This window comes from Oncorhynchus tshawytscha, unplaced genomic scaffold, assembly GCF_018296145.1.
Source record: "Oncorhynchus tshawytscha isolate Ot180627B unplaced genomic scaffold, Otsh_v2.0 Un_contig_7684_pilon_pilon, whole genome shotgun sequence".
NCBI lineage: Eukaryota > Metazoa > Chordata > Actinopteri > Salmoniformes > Salmonidae > Oncorhynchus > Oncorhynchus tshawytscha.
Window position 1 is genome coordinate 73564 of NW_024609387.1, and position 23937 is coordinate 97500.

The 23937-nt window shown below is 45.2% G+C and overlaps 3 protein-coding genes across 4 annotated transcripts in view; 2 read left to right on the forward strand and 1 right to left on the reverse strand.

Annotated features, from left to right (window-relative positions):
• Positions 1-12250: 12250 nt before the first annotated feature.
• The window catches only part of LOC112239697 (caldesmon, smooth muscle), a 38407-nt gene continuing 26720 nt past the window's right edge, over positions 12251-23937 (reverse strand). For both annotated transcript variants that reach the window (XM_042315095.1, XM_042315094.1), the window contains one exon: positions 12251-12623. In XM_042315095.1, the coding sequence (XP_042171029.1) occupies positions 12598-12623 (26 nt within the window). In that variant the 3' untranslated portion in view covers positions 12251-12597. The remainder of the gene's footprint in view (positions 12624-23937) is intronic.
• Positions 12595-13428, forward strand: LOC112238937 (extensin-like). The gene is made up of 2 exons (XM_024407464.2): positions 12595-12693; positions 12855-13428. Exon 2 carries the CDS (start codon positions 12875-12877, stop codon positions 13421-13423), a length of 549 nt encoding a protein of 182 aa, XP_024263232.2. The 5' UTR covers positions 12595-12693; positions 12855-12874; the 3' UTR covers positions 13424-13428.
• Positions 13451-23020, forward strand: LOC112244050 (mucin-2-like). Its single transcript, XM_024411818.2, is given in 2 exon segments — positions 13451-15509; positions 15512-23020. Coding segments are annotated over 2 exon segments (4320 nt in total). The 5' UTR covers positions 13451-15454; the 3' UTR covers positions 19777-23020.

The following is a 23937-nucleotide window of genomic DNA, read 5'->3' on the forward strand; positions in this document are numbered from 1 at the left end:
TGATTTGCATGGACGGGGAGTAGGCCAACTACATCTGTTGGGGATTTGCTCCCCCGGAAATGCATTTAAACCTCTCAAAAAGCCATGAATATGATCAGTTAAACAAAAAAAAGTTTGTATTTGTAGACCTACACTTAAACATGTTGCACGTTTTGCATCACTAATGAACAGATGAATGGTATCTGCGTAGCAACACAATCTCTGTTATATCAGTGGACTTGAAAATGTATTTCTGAAGAAATAAAGACAGATTCTAATGAGTGTTGTGATATTTGGAGATGTTTTCTGTGTACAGTGTCAGTATTTGCCTGTAAAAGGGAATTATTCTTCGTTTGACAGTGTAACAAGCCAAAAATAGTAAACTGCTACATTAATAAACTGGCGACAAATTTGACTAAACTTAATTGTGTCGACAAAAAAAACTGTGTGATTGTGGACATAGACATACAGACGTAACACAACTTTGTTTTCCGATCGTCATTTGGCATCGTTTATGTCTGTTTTTACTTGTGGTTGATTCATTTTCACTGTTCTAAAGTAAAGGAGCTTAACTTGAGGTCAGAGGACAGTGCGAAGTTAATCTTACACTTTCCTCTCTGGAGCCTGTGAGTCGGCGGCCTCCCAGTCGAAACCCCCAGGCTTTAAAAAGGGTGACCTCTTCTCATGTATCGAGCACTGGGGTTAAGGTCTGTGGCTGTAGGAGCTGTAGGAGCTGTAGGGGGTGTAGGGGTGTAGGGGCTGTAGGAGCTGTAGGGGCTGTAGGAGCTGTAGGGGGTGTAGGGGCTGTAGGAGCTGTAGGGGTGTAGGGGCTGTAGGGGCTGTAGGAGCTGTAGGAGCTGTAGGAGCTGTAGGGGCTGTAGGAGCTGTAGGAGCTGTAGGAGCTGTAGGAGCTGTAGGAGCTGTAGGGGCTGTAGGAGGTGTAGGAGCTGTAGGACAGGGGTGTAGGGGGTGTAGGGTAGGGGCTGTAGGGGGTGTAGGGGTGGGGTGTAGGAGGGGTGTAGGAGCTGTAGGAGCTGTAGGAGCTGTAGGAGCTGGGAGCTGTAGGAGCTGTAGGGGTGTAGGAGGGGGAGCTGTAGGGGTGTAGGGGTGTAGGGGTGTAGGAGCTGTAGGGGGGGCTGTAGGGGGGGGCTGTAGGGCTGCTGTAGGGGTGTAGGAGCTGTAGGAGCTGTAGGAGCTGTAGGAGCTGTAGGGGTGTAGGGGGGGCTGTAGGAGCTGTAGGAGCTGTAGGAGCTGTAGGAGCTGGGTGTGTAGGAGGGGTTGGGGTGGGGCTGTAGGGGTGTAGGAGCTGTAGGAGCTGTAGGAGCTGTAGGAGCTGTAGGAGCTGTAGGAGCTGTAGGGGCTGTAGGAGGTGTAGGAGCTGTAGGGGTGGGGTGTAGGGGCTGGGGTGTAGGGGCTGTAGCTGGGGTGTAGGGGCTGTAGGAGCTGTAGGAGCTGTAGGGGTGTAGGGGTGTAGGAGCTGTAGGAGCTGTAGGAGCTGTGGGGCTGTAGGGCTGGGGTGTAGGAGCTGTAGGGGCTGTAGCTGGGGGTGTAGGAGCTGTAGGGGTGTGTAGGGGTGTAGGGGCTGTAGGGGCTGTAGGGCTGTAGGGGCTGTAGGGCTGTAGGGGCTGTAGGGGGTGTAGGGCTGTAGGGGTGTAGGGGTGTAGGAGCTGTAGGAGCTGTAGGGGGTGTAGGGCTGTAGGAGCTGTAGGAGCTGTAGGAGCTGTAGGAGCTGTAGGGGCTGTAGGGCTGTAGGAGCTGTAGGAGCTGTAGGGGGAGCTGTAGGAGCTGTAGGGGCTGTAGGAGCTGTAGGAGCTGTAGGAGCTGTAGGAGCTGTAGGGGCTGTAGGAGCTGTAGGAGCTGTAGGAGCTGTAGGAGCTGTAGGGGCTGTAGGAGCTGTAGGAGCTGTAGGGGCTGTAGCTGTAGGAGCTGTAGGGGCTGTAGGAGCTGTAGGGGCTGTAGGGCTGTAGGGGCTGTAGGAGCTGTAGGGCTGTAGGAGCTGTAGGAGCTGTAGGAGCTGTAGGAGCTGTAGGGGCTGTAGGAGCTGTAGGAGCTGTAGGGGCTGTAGGAGCTGTAGGAGCTGTAGGGGCTGTAGGGGCTGTAGGGGCTGTAGGAGCTGTAGGAGCTGTAGGAGCTGTAGGAGCTGTAGGAGCTGTAGGAGCTGTAGGGGCTGTAGGAGCTGTAGGAGCTGTAGGGCTGTAGGAGCTGTAGGAGCTGTAGGGGGCTGTAGGGGCTGTAGGGGGTAGTAGGTGGCTGTAGGAGCTGTAGGAGCTGTAGGGGCTGTAGGGGCTGTAGGGGGGCTGTAGGGGCTGTAGGAGCTGTAGGAGCTGTAGGGGATGTAGGAGCTGTAGGGGGTGTAGGGGGGTAGGGGGTGTAGGTGGTGTAGGAGCTGTAGGGGGAGCTGTAGGGGGTGTAGGGGTGTAGGGGTGTAGGTGGTGTAGGAGCTGTAGGAGCTGTAGGAGCTGTAGGGGTGTAGGGGTGTAGGGGTGTAGGGGGGTAGGTGGTGTAGGAGCTGTAGGGGCTGTAGGAGCTGTAGGGGGTGTAGGGGTGTAGGGGTGTAGGGGCTGTAGGGGCTGTAGGAGCTGTAGGGGGTAGGGGGTGTAGGAGCTGTAGGGGATGTAGGGGGTGTAGGGGGTGTAGGGGCTGTAGGGGCTGTAGGAGCTGTAGGGGCTGTAGGGGCTGTAGGAGCTGTAGGAGCTGTAGGGGCTGTAGGGGTGTAGGGGGTGTAGGGGCTGTAGGGCGTGTAGGGGTGGGGGTGTAGGAGATGTAGGGGTTGTAGGAGCTGTAGGAGCTGTAGGAGCTGTAGGAGATGTAGGGGCTGTAGGAGCTGTAGGAGCTGTAGGGGCTATAGGAACTGTAGGGGCTGTAGGAGATGTAGGAGCTGTAGGGGCTGTAGGAGCTGTAGGAGCTGTAGGGGCTGTAGGAGCTGTAGGGGCTGTAGGAGCTGTAGGGGCTGTAGGGGCTGTAGGAGCTGTAGGAGCTGTAGGAGCTGTAGGGGCTGTAGGGGCTGTAGGAGATGTAGGGGCTGTAGGAGCTGTAGGAGCTGTAGGAGCTGTAGGAGATTTAGGAGCTGTAGGGGCTGTAGGAGCTGTAGGAGCTGTAGGAGCTGTAGGGGCTGTAGGAGCTGCAGGAGCTAGGAGCTGTAGGAGCTGTAGGGGCTGTAGGAGCTGCAGGAGCTGTAGGAGCAGTAGGAGCTGTAGGAGCTGTAGGTGCTGTTGGAGCTGTAGGGGCTGTAGGAGCTGTAGGGGCTGTAGGGGCTGTAGGAGCTGTAGGAGCTGTAGGAGCTTTAGGAGCTGTAGGGGCTGTAGGGGCTGTAGGGGCTGTAGGAGCTGTAGGAGCTGTAGGAGCTGTAGGGGCTGTAGGGGCTGTAGGGGCTGTAGGAGCTGTAGGGGCTGTAGGAGCTGTAGGAGCTGTAGGGGCTGTAGGAGCTGTAGGAGCTGTAGGGGCTGTAGGAGCTGTAGGGGATGTAGGAGCTGTAGGGGATGAAGGGGCTGTAGGAGCTGTAGGAGCTGTAGGGGCTGTAGGAGCTGTAGGAGCTGTAGGGGATGTAGGGGCTGTAGTAGCTGTAGGAGCTGTAGGGGCTGTAGGGGATGTAGGGGCTGTAGGAGCTGTAGGAGCTGTAGGGGCTGTAGGAGCTGTAGGAGCTGTAGGGGCTGTAGGGGATGTAGGAGCTGTAGGGGATGTAGGAGCTGTAGGGGATGTAGGAGCTGTAGGGGATGTAGGAGCTGTAGGGGATGTAGGGGCTGTAGGGGATGTAGGAGCTGTAGGAGCTGTAGGGGATGTAGGAGCTGTAGGGGATGTAGGAGCTGTAGGGGCTGTAGGAGCTGTAGGGGATGTAGGAGCTGTAGGAGCTGTAGGAGCTGTAGGGGCTGTAGGGGATGTAGGAGCTGTAGGGGATGTAGGAGCTGTAGGAGCTGTAGGGGCTGTAGGGGCTGTAGGGGATGTAGGAGCTGTAGGGGATGTAGGAGCTGTAGGAGCTGTAGGAGCTGTAGGGGATGTAGGAGCTGTAGGGGATGTAGGGGCTGTAGGAGCTGTAGGAGCTGTAGGGGATGTAGGAGCTGTAGGGGATGTAGGGGCTGTAGGGGATGTAGGAGCTGTAGGGGATGTAGGAGCTGTAGGAGCTGTAGGAGATGTAGGGGCTGTAGGAGATGTAGGGGCTGTAGGGGATGTAGGAGCTGTAGGGGATGTAGGAGCTGTAGGGGATGTAGGAGCTGTAGGAGCTGTAGGGGATGTAGGAGCTGTAGGAGCTGTAGGAGATGTAGGGGCTGTAGGAGATGTAGGGCTGTAGGGGATGTAGGAGCTGTAGGGGGGGATGTAGGAGCTGTAGGGGATGTAGGAGCTGTAGGGGAGGGGTTGTAGGGGCTGTATTAGCTGTAGGAGCTGTAGGGGATGTAGGGGCTGTAGGGGATGTAGGGGCTGTAGGAGCTGTAGGAGCTGTAGGAGCTGTAGGGGATGTAGGGGATGTAGGGGTTGTAGGGGCTGTAGGGGATGTAGGAGCTGTAGGGGCTGTAGGGGCTGTAGGAGCTGTAGGAGCTGTAGTAGTTCAATGGGATACATTTGGTAGAAACGGTCCAACTGACATTCTGAGAACATTAACAACAAATTTCCAGTTACATTTTTCCAGAGAACCTTTGTTGAACCACATTTGTTTTGTTTTGTTATTTTAAACCTAATATAAAATCAGGAAAATCATCTCCACAGATTAGAAGGTATTCCACCCCAAAATATGAAAACCGGTAGGGTCTGTGGTCCCGTTTGGTAGATCATGTTGTCATGGGGAGAATCACAATTGTATATTCCTCACGTCCTCTCTCCTCACCTCCTCACCTCCTCACGTCCTCTCTCCTCACCTCCTCACGTCCTCTCTCCTCACCTCCTCACCTCCTCACGTCCTCTCTCCTCACCTCTTTCTCAAAACCCATTGGAGAAGGTTGGAGGGGAGGAACCTCTGACTTTCAAATCCAATGGATTTTGAGAACTAGATGAGGAGAGAGGACAGGACGTGAGGAGTATACAATTGAGTATGCAATTGAGGTCTTCCCATGCGGTGGCCTGGCTGTGGCCTACAGAAGCTGTGGCCTAGTAATGGCTGCGTTCCAGGTCAGCTTTATTGCAGTCGTGCTCAGAAGACTGACAAATCACATTCATTTGGTTCCTTGGACATTTAACACATCTCCTGACTTTGTGAGATCTTATCATCTGAACAGTGTGACTGAATAAAAGACGACCTGAAACGTACCCATTGGTTCACAGTGCACAGTGGGATTGATTCACTGCCTGTAGGACAGATAACTGCAGAGAGCAGGTGTCTGGTGTCTCACGATACCTTCCCCCTCTCTTACCTCAGACTAAAATTAGGCCCTGGACCTTTTCCAAGTGTCCCAAGAGGCAGCCAGACCTATATTAGAGCCCCGGGTGTTTAGGAAACAAAACCCTTCCTTTCCGCTGTAACAAGCATAACCTGCTACTGTATCTTACGGAACATGTCTGTTGCAAATGGAGGACAGGCTTTATTTCAGAATAGACATATACAAACTATTTATTTTATGAGCATGGACTTTTTCTTCCCCATGAACAATATTTGCCCGTAGATCTTTTTAAAGTTCTTCAGGCTCTGTCAAGTTGATGGTTAATCATTGCCATTTTCAAGTCTTACCATAGATTTTCAAGCCGATTTGAGTCAAAACTGTAACCAGGCTACTCAGGACCTTCAATGTCATCTTGGTAAGCAATTTCAAGTGTAGATTTGGCCTTGTACTTTAGGTTATTGTCCTGCTGAAAGATTAATTCATTCCCCAGTGTCTGTTGGAAAGCAGACTAAACCAGGTATTCCTCTGAGATATTAGCTGTATTCTGTTTCTTTTTATCCTAAAGTCCTTGCTCATAACAAGCATACCCATAACCTGATGCAACCACCACAATGCTTGAGAATATAAAGAGTGGTACTCAGTGATGTAGTGTGTTGGATTTTCCCCAAACATAATGCTTTGTATTCAGGAGTTTTTTGCAGTATTACTTAAGTGTTTTGTTGTAAACAGGATGCAAGTTTTGGAATATTTGTATTCTGTACAGCTTCCTTTTTTCACTCTGTCATTTTTTTTATTTTTTATTTTACCTTTATTTAACTAGGCAAGTCAGTTAAGAACAAATTCTTATTTTCAATGACGGCCTAGGAACAGTGGGTTAACTGTTCAGGGGCAGAACGACAGATTTGTACCTTGTCAGCTTGGGGATATGAACTTGCAACCTTTCGGTTACTAGTCCAACGCTCTAACCACTAACCACTAACCACCCTGCCGCCGGTCAGTATTGTGGAGTAACTACAATGTTGTTGATCCATCCTCAGTTTTCTCATATCACAACCATTAAAGTCTAACTGTATTAAAGTCACCATTGGCGTCATGTTGAAATGCCTGAGCAGTTTCCTTCCTCTCCGGCAACTGAGTTAGGAAAGATGCCTGTATCTTTGTAGTGAATTGGGTGTATTGATGCACCATCCGAAGCCTAATTGATCATTCACCAAGCTGAAAGTGTTGCTGCCCTTCTTTGTGAGGCATTGAAAACTTCCCTGGTCTTTGAGGTTGAGTCTGTGCTTCAAATTCACCACTCAATTGAGGGAACTTAAAAAGGATTGTATGTCTGGGGTACAGATATAGGGTAGTCATTAATAAAGAATGTTAACCACTGTTACTGAACACAGAATGAGTCCATGCAAATTATTAGACATTTTATGAACCACATTTTTCCTTCTGAACTTATTTAGACTTTCCATAACGAAGGGGTTGAATACTTATTGACTAAAGACATTTCAGCTTTTCATTTTTAATTCATTTAAAAAATGTTCTCCAAACAATGTTCTCCAAACAATATTCCACTTTCACATTATGGCATATCGTGGTAGATCAGTGACACACGATCTCAATTGAATCCATTTTAAATTCAGACACAAACACAACATAGTCTGGGTAGTTCCACATTGTTTCTGTTTCCCAATGATGGAGACCACTGTGCTCTTGGAAACTGTCAACACTGTAGAAATAGTTTGATACCCTTCCCCAGATATATTGATTGAGATCGTGTGTACTACATACAGTGTCTTCAGAAAGTATTCATACCCCTTGACTTATTTCACATTTTGTTTCTGTTAAAGCCTGAATTCAAAATGGATTATTACTTATTTAGACTTTCCATAACGAAGGGGTTGAATACTTATTGACTAAAGACATTTCAGCTTTTCATTTTTAATTCATTTAAAAAATGTTCGACAAACAATGTTCTTCACAGTTCTCTCTCAGAGATCTACTGGCAGTTTATTGGACTTCAGGTTATAGTTTCTGATCTGACAACACTGGGACCTTGTATAGACAGGTATGTTCCTTTCTAAATCATGTCCAATTTAAATTTAACCTGAGCTCAATTTGGCGTGTCATAACAAAGAGATGTGAATACTTATGTAAATGAGATATTTCTGTATTTAATTTTCAATATATATATATATTTTTTTTTTAAACAACCATGTTTTCAATTTGTCATTATGGGATATTGTGTGTAGATGGGTGAGAGAAAAATAAATGTAATCCATTTTGAATTCAGGCTTTAACAGAAACAAAATGTGAAATAAGTCAAGGGGTATGAATACTTTCTGAAGACACTGTATGTAGTACAGTTTTATCTAAAAAGGATACTTCACCATATTATAATCTGTAATTCACTGCGTAGGATGGTCCTACCCTAAGGATCCTCCACTGCAGGACACAGGTTGCACAGACCGTTGACAGGGCAAGTGATCTAAGTGAATTCAACCACAAAAAAATTACTAAGCAAGCTAGAACAACAAATGAAAGGGAGTCATAAAAACTACCTCTTTGCTACAACCCCTCCTGGGTTGGGTATGTTAATGTCACCTGATCATCTCTAATGTAGGCTACATGAATCAGCTAGTTAGATATACCATCTGATCATCTCTAATGTAGGCTATATGAATCAGCTAGTTAGATATATAATCTGATCATCTGTAATGTAGCCTAGATGAATCAACTAGTTGGTTATATCATCTGATCATCTCTTATGTAGGCTAGATGAATCAGCTAGTTAGTTATATCACCTGATCATCTCTAATGTAGGCTATATAAATCAGCTAGTTAGTTATGTCACCTGATCATCTCTAATGTAGGCTAGATGAATCAGCTAGTTAGTTATATCACCTGATCATATCTAATGTAGGCTATATAAATCAGCTAGTTAGTTATTTCATCTGATCATCTCTAATGTAGCCTAGATGAATCAGCTAGTTAGTTATACCATCTGATCATCTCTATTGTAGGCTAAATGAATCAGCTAGTTAGATATATAATCTGATCATCTCTAATGTAGGCTAGATGAATCAGCTAGTTAGATATATAATCTGATCATCTCTAATGTAGTCTAGATGAATCAGCTAGTTAGATATATAATCTGATCATCTCTAATGTGGGCTAAATGAATCAGCTAGTTAGTTATATAATCTGATCATCTCTAATGTAGGCTAGATGAATCAGCTAGTTAGATATATAATCTGATCATCTCTAATGTAGTCTAGATGAATCAGCTAGTTAGATATATAATCTGATCATCTCTAATGTAGTCTAGATGAATCAGCTAGTTAGATATATAATCTGATCATCTCTAATGTAGTCTAGATGAATCAGCTAGTTAGATATATAATCTGATCATCTCTAATGTAGTCTAGATGAATCAGCTAGTTAGATATATAATCTGATCATCTCTAATGTAGTCTAGATGAATCAGATAGTTAGTCTAGAAATATATAATCTGATCATCTCTAATGTAGTCTAGATGAATCAGCTAGTTAGATATATATCTGATCATAATGTAGTCTAGATGAATCAGCAGTTAGATATATAATCTGATCATCTCTAATGTAGTCTAGATGAATCAGCTAGTTAGATATATAATCTGATCATCTCTAATGTAGTCTAGATGAATCAGCTAGTGAATCAGCTAGTTAGATATAATCTGATCATCTCTAATGTAGTCTAGATGAATCAGCTAGTTAGATATATAATCTGATCATCTCTAATGTAGTCTAGATGAATCAGATAGTTACAAGAGAGAAAAGAGTAAACAAAACAGCAGTAATCAACAATATCATACGAATTGGTTGAAGTAAATTATCAAACATCTTAGAGGACGTTGGGATTACTGATAGATTTATTGGTAAATTTAGAATAGGGTTGTAACCAGTAGATTGTTGCTAAATTTAGAATAATTATGGATAAGGAGAATTATGGGGAGAATTTGGGTTAAATTTAGAATAAGGGTTGGGATTAACTAATGACAGGGTTAGGTTAGAGAACTAGAAAAGGGTTGGGATTAGGATAGATGAGTTGGGATAAATTTAGAATAAGGGTTGGGATTAGCTAAAATGCTATAGTTGTAGCTGACGCAACTCAAAACATGCATTTGGATTGCTAGACTGTCGCGGAGAACATCAACCCATCCTCCCCGACCAACCTCCCAACATTTGTTTCTGTCTCAAGTAACTACACCATTAGTAGGTATCATACGTCTTGGAGGTGCTCAGAAATAGGTCAAGTGTATTTCGTCTCACTCTGAGGCCAGGCTGTTTGTTCATAGTAGGGCAAAAGGGCTGGTGCTACAGCACCACTAGAACTCTATCTGTACCCCTGCCTGATCCAGATTAGCATGGTTGATCCAAATTAGCGTGGTTGATCCAGATTAGTGTGGTTGATCCAGATTAGTGTGGTTGATCCAGATTAGCGTGGTTGATCCAGATTAGTGTGGTTGATCCAGATTAGTGTGGTTGATCCAGATTAGCGTGGTTGATCCAGATTAGTGTGGTTGATCCAGATTAGTGTGGTTGATCCAGATTAGCGTGGTTGATCCAGATTAGTGTGGTTGATCCAGATTAGAGTGGTTGATCCAGATCAGAATGTTTGATCCAGATTAGCATGGTTGATCCGGATTAGCGTGGTTGATCCATATTTGTGTGGTTGATCCAGATGAGCGTGGTTGATCCAGATTAGTGTGGTTGATCCAGATTAGCGTGGTTGATCCAGATTTCCTTGGTTGATCCAGTGTGAAGGGTACAATCACAATCAAGTGTTCCAAAACCGATTGAACCACCAAAACCTTGATTTTAAAATGAAGATTGGATTGTGTTATCATTTCCGTTATGTAATATGATTATGTTTAACCAGTAAGAAACCAACAAACAAGCTGTATTAGGTAACAATATTCCCTTAGAACACCTGCCAAGGTTTTTACCTAGATATACACTGCTCAAAAGAATAAAGGGAACACTTAAACAACACAATGTAACTCCAAGTCAATCACACTTCTGTGAAATCAAACTGTCCACTTAGGAAGCAACACTGATTGACAATGAATTTCACATGCTGTTGTGCAAATGGAATAGACAACAGGTGGAAATTATAGGCAATTAGCAAGACACCCCCAATAAAGGAGTGGTTCTGCAGGTGGGGACCCCAGACCACTTCTCAGTTCCTATGCTTCCTGGCTGATGTTTTGGTCACTTTTGAATGCTGGCGATGCTTTCACTCTAGTGGTAGCATGAGACGGAGTCTACAACCCACACAAGTGGCTCAGGTAGTGCAGCTCATCCAGGATGGCACATCAATGCGAGCTGTGGCAAGAAGGTTTGCTATGTCTGTCAGCGTAGTGTCCAGAGCATGGAGACGCTACCAGGAGACAGGCCAGTACATCAGGAGATGTGGATGAGGCCGTAGGAGGGCAACAACCCAGCAGCAGGACCGCTACCTCCGCCTTTGTGCAAGGAGGAGCAGGAGGAGCACTGCCAGAGCCCTGCAAAATGACCTCCAGCAGGCCACAAATGTGCATGTGTCTGCTCAAACGGTCAGAAACAGACTCCATGAGGGTGGTATGAGGGCCCAACGTCCACAGGTGGGGGTTGTCCTTACAGCCCAACACCGTGCAGGACGTTTGGCATTTGCCAGAGAACACCAAGATTGGCAAATTCGCCACTGGCGCCCTGTGCTCTTCACAGATGAAAGCAGGTTCACACTGAGCACGTGACAGACGTGACAGAGTCTGGAGACGCCATGGAGAACGTTCTGCTGCCTGCAACATCCTCCAGCATGACCGTTGGGTCAGTCATGGTGCGGGGTGGCATTTCTTTGGGGGCCGCACAGCCCTCCATGTGCTCGCCAGAGGTAGCCTGACTGCCATTAGGTACCGAGATGAGATCCTCAGACCCCTTGTGAGACCATATGCTGGTGCGGTTGGCCCTGGGTTCCTCCTAATGCAAGACAATGCTAGACCTCATGTGGCTGGAGTGTGTCAGCAGTTCCTGCAAGAGGAAGGCATTGATGCTATGGACTGGCCCGCCCGTTCCCCAGACCTGAATCCAATTGAGCACATCTGGGACATCATGTCTTGCTCCATCCACCAACGTCACGTTGCACCACAGACTGTCCAGGAGTTGGCGGATGCTTTTGTCCAGGTCTGGGAGGAGATCCCTCAGGAGACCATCCGCCACCTCATCAGGAGCATGCCCAGGCGTTGTAGGGAGGTCATACAGGCACGTGGAGGCCACACACACTATTGAGCCTCATTTGGACTTTTTTAAGGATATTACATCAAAATTGGATGGTGGTTTTCCACTTTATTTTTGAGTGTGACTCCAAATCCAGACCTCCATGGGTTGATAAATTTGATTTCCATTGGTAATTTTTTTGTGTGATTTTGTTGTCAGCACATTCAACTATATAAAGAAAAAAAGTATTTAATAAGAATATTTCATTCATTCAGATCTAGGATGTGTTATTTTAGTGTTCCCTTTATTTTTTTGAGCAGTGTATAAAATTTATATGGAGATATGTTTATACTTGCCTCACATATTATGATCCTTTTAAAGTAGACATCAAAGGGAATTCTATTGTCTATTTCAACTATTGAGGTTTTTTATAAAGTTACCCAGTACCCCCAGGATACCGAAGCCCTTTAAGAACGTATTTTTAACGAGCCGGTTGTCATGGGATGCCAAATCTATCTAAAGCAGTTTTCATAGAGCCGTTAGCAGTGGTTAAATAAAGAGCAGGACAGCTGTGAGGGCTGGCCCACATTACTGAAACAACATGCGCAGACCACAGGATCAGTAATACCATGATCTCACCCACTAATGGAAACAACATAGAGATTGATAGAACCACAGAAATAGGACATGACTGTTTAAATACTGTTAATACGTTATATCACACAATGGCACATTTACCTCGTTCATTTACTTTATTTAATTTTTTAAAATTAAAGTTAACAAATAGTAAATGAAAACACATTATTCACTAAAAGACATCATGGATAAGATTGTCCAAAATAAACGAGTACAAACATGAATATTTTTGCATAATTGTATATTTTTGACCGTTTGTGAATCATTTTATACCAGGTTGGCAGTGTGTTGCTATAGAGAAAACCAACTGGCACACATAGCATACTGCATATGCTTCAGACATGTTGATCTAAACATAGTTTTTAAGAGGAAAATGTCGGCTAAATGAAATGAATGATAAATATGATGTGAAGTGATCGTCGAAATAATCACAGTCCAACGTCTGTTCTTCACAGTTCCTCAAGGCATTGTCCAGCTGAAAAACAAACCAGGAAGAGAAGAGGGGATGTCAATGATTCATTTATATTCATTACAGTAACACACTAGTACGTGGTATCTTCTGTTTGTGTCAAATGTTTTCAGTTTCTAATGAATTTTGTCTTAATAGAAGCTCACAAAAAATTAAAGACGTGGGTTAAAGTTTTGGTAGATTTCATGTCAAATAAATATATAATTTTGTTGTTTTGTCTTTGTTTTGTCTTTTCAGGGGGTTGAAATGAAACGCTGATGGCAGTCAGGTACAGCAATGGACTCCAGCCGGACCTTCCCGACCCCTCCCAGCCTCCCCCTCCCCTGCTGCCCAAACCAGACAAGGCCAATGCCAGGCTGCAGAAACTCATCAAGAAGAGTGCCAAGAAGAAAGCCCGACCCTCCCAGACTCCCATCCCCTTCCGCTCCTGTCTGTCCCCCGTACACGAAGCTTCGGACCTCGAGCACAGCGACACACACTCGACTCCTCCCCGGTCACCGGACTTCAGTTTCCCCATTAGGCCTCTGTATGATCCACAACCCCCCTCTCCGTTCTCGTTCCCCCCCAGTGGTCCATATGGTAACAATCCTTATGGCCAGACAGGGGTCTTTCCCCCACTGGACTACACCGCTCCCATGCAGACATCAGAGAACCAGGTGGCGCCCCTCTTTGAGTGCTCGTCGTTTATGTTTGACGATGACGACACAGAAAGCATAATGCCACCCTCGCCACCCCCCCACCCCCACCCGTACCTGAGTTCTCACAAGGCCCTGCAGTTCATCTGTATGACTTGTATTCATCTGTAGCACTGAATTCGTCTGGGTCGGTGGCCACGGCAACAGTAGCTCCAGACTCAGTCCCCAGTGTACCACAGTCAACTCCCCCAACTCCATGTTCCCCTAAGATATCAACTCATGTTATGACTCTTTCCTCACCAGTACCTAGTGGTCTGAGCCTGGGTCCGGGTCTGGCACCATTACCCGCTCAGGTCCAAGTTCCAGTCCCACTTCCTGCTCCAGTACTGATGTCAGCGCCAACCCTTCAGACACAACCTCTGACCTCAACCCATCAGGTGACGACACTCAGTAAGCCAAAGGATGTTGCTCTAAAGCACACACCAGCTTTGGTCACTAATAACCTTGGTTCTGAAGATCACATTATGAGCAAAGTGGCTTCTAAGACGGTCAGCACGCAAATAAATCAAGCTGATTCCCGTAAAGTCAAACTGTCTGACGTCATCCCACAAACAATGATTTACACATCCAAGGCAACGTTTTACGAAATCTCCAAGCCTGCACTTCCAGACATAACAGGAGTGAATATATTGTATCAAGGAGCATCGTTGTCCACTATACACAGGGAGAAATCACCAATGACTTGTCACCAAAGTGAGCCAGCTATCCCATATAAAGTTTCCGTGGCAAAGACCCCTTCTGGAAGATCGAAAACACCCTCACACCATCCCACAATGGGAAGACTGACACCTGTTTTTGAGATATCGAAAGCCAATCCACTCCTGTTCGCTGCAAGTCCAATCTTCTTCTCCTCTCGGGATGTGCACGCCTCGGTCGTAAACACAGAGACAGAGAAATACAAGTCACCAATGACTGTTACCAGTGCTCTCTCAGCAGCAACCGAACAACTGAAACCAATTGGATCTCGTTCAGATACAGACATATTCCAGAATAATGGAATGACAACTACCATGGGAGGATCTATGGCTAATTTATCTTCTATGTTCAGCTCCTGTCAGGATGTACACGTCACACAGAGATTCAAGTCGCCAATGGCTATTACCAGTACAGCCCAAACACCCTCAGCAATACCTGTTAACAGTAGAGTCAAATCTCCCTCAGCAATACATATAACCAGTACAGCCCAAACACCCTCAGCAATACCTCTTAACAGTAGAGTCAAATCTCCCTCAGCAATACATATAACCAGTACAGCCCAAACACCCTCAGCAATACCTCTTAACAGTAGAGTCAAATCTCCCTCAGCAATACATATAACCAGTACAGCCCAAACACCCTCAGCAATACCTCTTAACAGTAGAGTCAAATCTCCTCCTTCAATGCCTGTTACCACTACAAGCAATATTCCCTCAGCTGCAGCAGAAGCACTAAAACCAATAGGATCTAACTCTGACAAACATTTACAAGGTCTGACCAGTGTTGATAGAAGTACAACTCAGACTAATGGAATAACAACCAACATGGAACGGTCTATGGCTACGATATCTTCTGCATTCAGCTCCTATCAAGATGTACATGCTTTGGTTGTAAACAAAGAGACACACAGATACAAGGAGATACAGGATACAACTACTATGCTCGGATTTATGACTAATATATCTCCTGCCTTCAGCTCCTATCAAGATGTACATGCCTCAGTCATAAACACACAGAGACACAAGTCACCCATGCCTGTTATGTGTAGAGTTAAATCTCCCCCGGCGATGACTGTTACCAGTACAGCCCAAACTCCCCTAGCAATTCCTGTTGCCAGCAGAGTCAAATCACCCCCATCAATGCCAGTTAACAGTACAGTCAAATCACCCCCATCAATGCCTGTTACAAGTGCAGCCCAAACTCGCTCAACAGCCGCTGAACAACCAAAATCAGCTGGATCTGCCTGTGCCGGCTCAGTGGAACTTTCACAAGGTCCAACCAGTGGGGATAGAAACCAGACTAGGGGAACTACAACCACCACTGAAAGATCTATGGCTGAGAGAACTCCCAATGAGATTCTAGCATCAAAGATCACTGCATGTGACAGTGCAGTTTCCAAGCCAAAAGTAGAGTTTACAGAACCTCATATGCAGAAAGATCAAATGGATGAAACAACTGAATATGGAACCCCACCTGAGTATCAAAAGCAACAGACCCCATTGTCCCCCAAAAGGATACCAAAGACAGCTTCAAATGGATACAAAGCGCCAACCATTTCAGCTCCACCAAACGGACCCACTGTGCCAATGATCTCAGCACAACCACCTCCAAACACTGTGCTAACGCCAATGATTTCATCACCTCAATCTCCATTGTCCCCTAGATACCCAGACTCTCCTATAATTGGCTTACGTAAAGTTTTGGCACCATTGATAGAGCATCAAAAGACCCCTACATCCAAAAAACCTAAAACACGGTCAACATATTATGGACTGACTCCGGCTGAGTATGTTGCCTATGGTGGGATCCGGACATACTATGGTCCTTCTGGACCTAAAGCTAATGAATCAACACCATCACCATCCACAGCACAGACTAATGGATTACCAAATGGGCCTCGTCCTCCTTCAATCTCTAAACCTGAAACATCCCCCATAGGATCAAACACACCCAACAGAGAACAACAGAAACCTACCTTGCAAGGGCAGAATTCTACTGTTCCAGCACCTTCACTTTCAACACCTTTAGCTGCAACTGGCTGTTCTCAGACACCGACAGATAAGGCAGCCATATTTAAACCCAATACATCAGATGTTAACAAATCTGAAGCACCTGCTTATGCAATACAACCTGATATAACACCTATTGTGGACATAACAAAACCTGAACTTCTATTGGCCCTCGGACAGTTAACTCTTCCACCAGCCACCAGTGAAGTGCCCACACCAATGGCCTCTCATTCTGAGGTTCCAAGACTGGCACATAAAGCAGGTGTGGTACACACAACCAGACCAGCTCCATTTCAGCTAAATGAAACTCCTTCATTCCCGATAGGTAGGAATGTTGTGTCAAAGTCGCTGTTTCCTTTCAGCATTCCAAATGCTGAAGTTTCACAAAATTCCACTGTAGCAAATATTCCCCGACACAGTGGAAAGTCAGAGGCAGATCCCACAGTCATGCATCTTTCTGTCCAGGCTAATATTAGCACAGACACTGAACAACACAGAAAACCTGTCATAGGAGCCCAAGTCCTCAACAACCCTGATATAGGAAGCCAACTCCCCAGCCAACCTACCACAGCAACTATACTACCAGGCAAGCCTACCATAGACACCAAACTACCTAGCAAGCCTAGTGTGCCAACCATAAGAACTCAACTCTCTCATTCACCTACTATTGAAACACCTACCACTGAAACAGGAACCCAAGTCCTCACCAAACCTACTATAGAAAACCAACATTCATGCACACCTATCACTGGAACTAAACTTCCTAGCCCACATACCAAAATAGCCCAACTTCCCAGCCCACCTAGCATAGTAGCCCAACTTCCCAGCCCACCTAGCATAGTAGCCCAATTTCCTAGCCCACCTAGCATAGTAGCCCAACTTCCCAGCCCACCTAGCATAGTAGCCCAATTTCCTAGCCCACCTAGCATAGTAGCCCAACTTCCTAGCCTACCTAGCATAGTAGCCCAACTCTCTAGCACGCCTAGCATAGTAGCCCAACTCTCTAGCACGCCTAGCATAGTAGCCCAACTCTCTAGCACGCCTAGCATAGTAGCCCAACATCCCAGCACGCCTAGCATAGTAGCCCAACATCCCAGCACGCCTAGCATAGTAGCCCAACATCCCAGCACGCCTAGCATAGTAGCCCAACATCCCAGCACGCCTAGCATAGAAACCCAATTCCCCAACGAGCCTTTAATAGAACCTGTACAACCTGGCAAGTCTACTCCAGAAAATATTCTGCCCAGTACCATGCAGTACCATGCAAACCATACCAGGAAGCATTTTGTAGAAACCAACTCCCACAAAGCAATTGAATGCAGACAATCTACAAAATCTACCATTGATGAAAAACCTTCCACCAAGTCCGCTACTGAAACGAGATTCTCAGCCAGCTCTACGAACGAAGGTAAACAATTTACAAACCCTATTGTAGCAAATGGAGCTTGGCTGAAACCATCCCTAGAGCCTACACGTACTAACTCAACTATCATAAGTGCACAGCCATCCACAGAAATTAGATCCCCAATAAGCCCTACTTTACAAGCTAAGCATTTTACAAAGCCTGTTTACAACAATAGTTCCTCTCCAAAACCTGTCCCACATACTAACAGGCCTATAATAATTGTACAACCTCCCACACCTCCCATAACAGAGGCCATACCTCCCTCAACCCCTGCTTTAGAAACTAAACCCTTTACAAAACCTACCGCAGACTCTTTTAGCCCTACTATTGAAGCTAAACCCTTTATGAAGCCCGTCATAGAAGCTAGCGCCTCCCCAAAACCGGTCTCAGTGCTTCCTAACAAACCTACCATAAAAGTCCTACCTTCTACACCGCCACGTAGACATAACAGACCATGGTCAACAACACCTATGGAACCTAAATCTGTTACAGAACCTAACCATGCAACAAATAAGCCTACCGTAAATGTACAACCTTCGACAACACCTACTACAGAAACTAGACCCTGCTTCAGCCCTACTGTTGAAGCTATACCCATTATACAGCACAATATGGAAACCAGAGTCTTTGCTAAATCATCCCCAGAGCCTAAACCAGCTAACATGCCTACAGTATATGTACAACCTTCAACAGAACCTACTAGAGAAACTAGACCCTGCTTCAGCCCTACTGTTGAAGCTATACCCATTATACAGCACAATATGGAAACCAGAGTCTTTGCTAAATCATCCCCAGAGACTAAACCAGCTAACAAGCCTACAGTATATGTACAACCTTCAACAGAACCTACTAGAGAAACTAGACCCTGCTTCAGCCCTACTGTTGAAGCTATACCCATTATACAGCACAATATGGAAACCAGAGTCTTTGCTAAATCATCCCCAGAGCCTAAACCTGCTAACAAGCCTACAGTATATGTACCACCTTCCCCAAAGCCCATAGAAAGAGAAACCACCTTAAGCCCTTTTATTGAAGCTAAACCCTTTACACAGAATAATACGGAAACTAGAGACTTGACAAAACCTGCACCAGAACCTAAACCAGCTAACAAGCCTACCATAAATGTACAACCTTCAACAACACCTACTATAGAAAGTAGATCCTGCTTCAGCCCTACCGTTGAAGCTAGACCTGCTGCAAAGGTTATGGCATCAAGAAGTTGCTTTAGTCCCACTAGACCTTGGTTAAACCCTTCTACTGAAGCTAAACCCTTGACGAAGCATGACATTGAAGCTATTGCCTCCCTAAAACCGACACCAGAGCCTAAATCGACTAACACCACTTCCACAAAGCCTGCTATAGAACGTATATCGTCCCCAACCCCAACCGCTGCCGTAGACACTGTGATAAAACTACCTGCCGTTTCCAAAGTGATTGACTCTTCCAATCCTGCCTCTCTGCCTCAGGCCTCAGCCTCTATAAAATCCCTTCCCACAAACAGAGGAATGTCATCGCCATCTCAGCCAAAGACTGGACAGACAGAGACAGACACAATGGAAGATGTGGAAGTCAGTGCATCAGGTGCACAGGGGAAAGCAGCCAGACGTCAAGAGACACCCTGTACGAAGCCTACGATATCAACTGCATCTTCGACTGTTGACAATGTAGACAAAGTAGACAAGCCCCAAGCTCCAACCGTTAAACCTAGCCTTGCTAACGCTGCACTGAATGCAATGAAACCTAAAAGTATGAAGACCATGTTCAGTGGCTGGTCGCGCCTCAAAAAACACATGGTCGTTGAACCAGAGGAACCTCAGTTCCCGGAGCCAGAGCCCGAATCTGTCCGCAGGGATGGCGCCATCTACAGTAAGAACACTGACCAGGCCAAATCTAGTCAAGCTTCTTCAGCAAAAGTCAAAGACCACTCTGAGAAGGGCAAAGAAGTGCTGAAGGAGACAGAGGCGCCCAGAGCAATGAAGATGTGGGACGCCATGCTCTTCCACATGTTCTCAACCAAGGAAGCAATAATGCAGCAGATCAAAGCTAGCAAAGCTCCCGATGGTTCCGACAAGAAGAAAGGCCAGAGAGAGCAGACCAATAAGACACGGAAAGTCAATCAGCAGAAAGAGAATGAGATGGAGGTCGTCCCCTCTTTTGCCAGTCGTCTGCCGCTCCTCCTCTACAGTCCGCGCTTTGATGCCAGAAAGATAAAAGAGGCTGCAGAGAAGCCGCTGGTGAAGATGTCAGCTGTGTTCCAGAGGGGGCTGATTAACCGCAAAAATCAGGACGGGGAAGGGAAGGACTTTAATAAAACTGCCAGGGGATTCGGTTCCTCAAGAACAACTGATGTCTGACTTTGAACTCCACACACACCAGAATTTTGCTGCTCAATCTTCTCATTAAGTAGATGAATAAACCTCAATAGATTGATTTCAGTTATCACATAGCTAGAGATTTGTATGTTAAATAAGCTTCCGATCAAGGGCTGTAGTGCAGTAGGCTATGCCAGGATATTTACTTCAATATGGTGTTTAAACTATGATTTTTAACTATGATCATGAGCTTTTAAGACAATGATGTTGGATGCATGCAGACGGCTCATTACATCTTTCTTGCTCCATAGAAAGATGTTGTATTTTTTTAAGCGTTGCTCGTGTCTTAGTCTTGGAGTGTTCACCCTGGGTGAGGTTAGGAGTAGAGTGTCTGATGACAGTGTGTAATAAATAGGGCTTGTACATTCCTGGATTGAAGTGATGGAAGGGCATTGGATGACAGAGCAGTGTAGCTGTGAGAGAGGTGGAGCCTAGCTAGAGGTGGAGCCTAGCTAGAGGTGGAGCCTAGCTAGAGGTGGAGCCTAATTAGAGGCGGGGCCTAGCTAGAGGTGGAGCCTAGCTAGAGGTTGAGCCTAGTTAGAGGCAGGGCCTAGCTAGAGGCGGAGCCTAGCTAGATTTGGAGGCTAGCTAGAGGTGGAGCCTAGTTAGAGGTGGAGCCTAGTTAGATGTGGAGGCTAGCTAGATGTGGAGGCTAGCTAGAGGTGGAACCTAGCTAGAGGTGGGGCTTAGTTAGAGGTGGAGCCTAGCTAGATGTGGAGGCTAGCTAGATGTGGAGGCTAGCTAGATGTGGAGCCTAGTTAGAGGTGGAGCCTAGCTAGGGGTGGAGCCTAGTTAGAGACAGGGCCTAGCTAATAGCTAATAACCAGACTCGAGTGAGAACTCTAACTTTGAACTTAACACTGTGACTGCATGCAACGTTTTTAAAGTCAGTGGAAAAGATATGAAGTTTTCCCTCTAGTGTTTATAACTCTATAGTGGAGCTATGGGAGGGGCACAGCTGCAGAAGTTGGACATACAGGGGGAGAAGGTGTGGCTTCAATAGAAGGCAGCAGAAGGATGCATAGGCCCGACTGGAAATGACAACACAAAAACAGTTGGTTTGAAAAGCACTTTCAGTTTGCAGGTTGGTTAAAAAAAGATTTAAATAGCAAATGGAATGTATAGGACATGTATCCTTATGGGATATGATGATGGACATGGTCCTTATGGGACATGATGATAGGACATGGATCATTATGGGACATGATGATAGGACATGGATCATTATGGGACATGATGATAGGACATGTATCCTTATGGGACATGATGATGGACATGGTCCTTATGGGACATGATGATAGGACTTGGATCCTTATGGGACATGATGATAGGACATGGATCCTTATGGGACATGATGATAGGACATGAGTCCTCATTGGGACATGATGATAGGACATGGATCATTATGGGACAAGATGATAGGACATGAGTCCTCATTGGGACATGATGATAGGACATGGTCCTTATGGGACATGATGATAGGACATGGATCCTTATGGGACATGATGATAGGACATGGTCCTTATGGGACATGATGATAGGACATGGATCCTTATGGGACATGATGATAGGACATGGATCCGTATGGGACATGATGATAGGACATGGGTCCTCATTGGAACATGATGATAGGACATGGATCCTTATGGGACATGATGATAGGACATGGATCCTCATAGGGACATGATGATAGGACATGGATCCTCATGGGACATGATGATAGGACATGGGTCCTCATTGGGACATGATGATATGACATGGACCTTATGGGACATGATGATAGGACATGGGTCCTTATGGGACATGATGATAGGACATGGGTCCTCATTGGGACATGATGATATGACATGGACCTTATGGGACATGATGATAGGACATGGGTCCTTATGGGACATGATGATAGGACATTGGTCCTCACTGGGACATGATGGTAGGACATGGATCCTTATGGGACATGATGATAGGACATGTATCCTTATGGGACATGATGATAGGACATGGATCCTTATGGGACATGATGATAGGACATGTATCATTATGGGACATGATGATAGGACATGGGCCTTATGGGACACGATGATAGGACATGAATCCTTATGGGACATGATGATAGGACATGGGCCTTATGAGACATGATGATAGGACATGGGTCCTCATAGGGACATGATGATAGGACATGGATCCTTATGGGACATGATGATAGGACATGTATCATTATGGGACATGATGATAGAACATGTATCATTATGGGACATGATGATAGGACATGGGTCCTTATGGGACATGATGATAGGACATGGATCCTTATGGGACATGATGATAGGACATGGGTCCTTATGGGACATGATGATAGGACATGGTTTGCTTTATGATGAATGTCTTCAATGGTGCAGAATGGATAAGAATGAAGGACTGTAAGATAAAGGTGCTTCATGCAATAAACTACAGAAGAGTCTTCGTGATACAGGAAGCTGTGTAATAAACTACAAAAGGGTCATCGTGATACAGGAAGCTGTGTAATAAACTACAGAAGGATCATCGTGATACAGGAAGCTGTGTAATAAACTACAGAAGGGTCATCGTGATACAGGAAGCTGTGTAATAAACTACAGAAGGGTCATCGTGATACAGGAAGCTGTGTAATAAATTACAGAAGGATCATCGTGATACAGGAAGTTAAGTAGATAAAGTGACACTGAAAGTTAATTTGTTAAATGATATAAGACACAGTTGTTATGTGTGTTTTAAAATAAGCGTTTGATAATTTTGTTGCTGGAATAGATCTAATGATCATTAAAACATGTTTTTTAAGCTTTAAAGGTTTATTCTTCTGTAAGGAACTTTTGAGAATTTGTGGAATATTTTTTTTTAAATTTAAGATGTCTATTTTTGTTATAGCTATCTGATGCTTCTCAGGTCTTTGTTTAATGAAATCATTTCTCATTGGTAAATAACAGGGGGTGTGTCCCCGTGAGCCAATCATAACCACACTGCTGCTTTAGACTTGTTGATATAGAATTGGCTCGACTCAAAAGTGTGCAGTAATAAAAACGATTGTGGTGCCGGGGGTCAAAACTGAAGAAGGAAAAACCTGTATTGATTGTATATACAGGACATTATTTTGTATAGACGTGTCCAGTATAGAATGATGTTGCCAGTCGTGTGATTAACTCAATTATTGCTTTATTGTCTACATGTTTACATTGAAGTAAACTCTACGCTGTTCTATCAGTTTCCTGTGGTTTTTATTTAGTCATGTACCATTATTGATGTGGTTTGTGACACATTAGTTCCTAGTTGATTGAGAGATGACCGTAAGGTCTATGATCTAGTACTGGTAGATCTAGTACTGCAGTCTATGATCTAGTACTGGTAGATCTAGTACAGGTAGATCTAGTATTGCTAGTGCTAGTCTAAGATCTAGTACTGCTAGTCTACGATCTAGTACTGCTAGTCTACGATCTAGTACTGCTAGTCTATGATCTAGTACTGCTAGTCTACGATCTAGTACTACTAGTCTAAGATCTAGTACTGGTAGATCTAGTACTGGTAGATCTAGTACTACTAGTCTAAGATCTAGTACTATTAGTCTAAGATCTAGTACTGCTAGTCTATGATCTAGTACTGGTAGATCTAGTACTGGTAGATCTAGTACTGCTAGTCTATGATCTAGTACTACTAGTCTATGATCTAGTACTGGTACATCTAATACTGGTAGATCTAGTACTACTAGTCTAAGATCTAGTACTGGTAGATCTAGTACGGGTAGATCTAGTACTACTAGTCTAAGATCTAGTACTGTCATATAGTAGAAGAGAATCACAATCACTTGGTTGCATGCTAAGGCGTGACTGCTAAGGAACTACTAGTAAATACCATAGAATTGCAACTAACAGACCTCTCTCTCCTGGACAGACATGATGATACATTACTAACAGACCTCTCTCTCTCTCTCTCTCCTGGACAGACATGATGATACATTACTAACAGACCTCTCTCTCTCTCTCCTGGACAGACATGATGATACATTACTAACAGACCTCTCTCTCTCTCCTGGACAGACATGATGATACATTACTAACAGACCTCATTACTCTCTCTCTCCTGGACAGACATGATGATACATTACTAACAGACCTCTCC

Coding starts and splice junctions, on each gene's coding strand:
- LOC112238937 (XM_024407464.2), top strand. CDS start 12,875: ATGGCAGTCAGGTACAGCAATGGACTCCAGCCGGACCTTCCCGACCCC.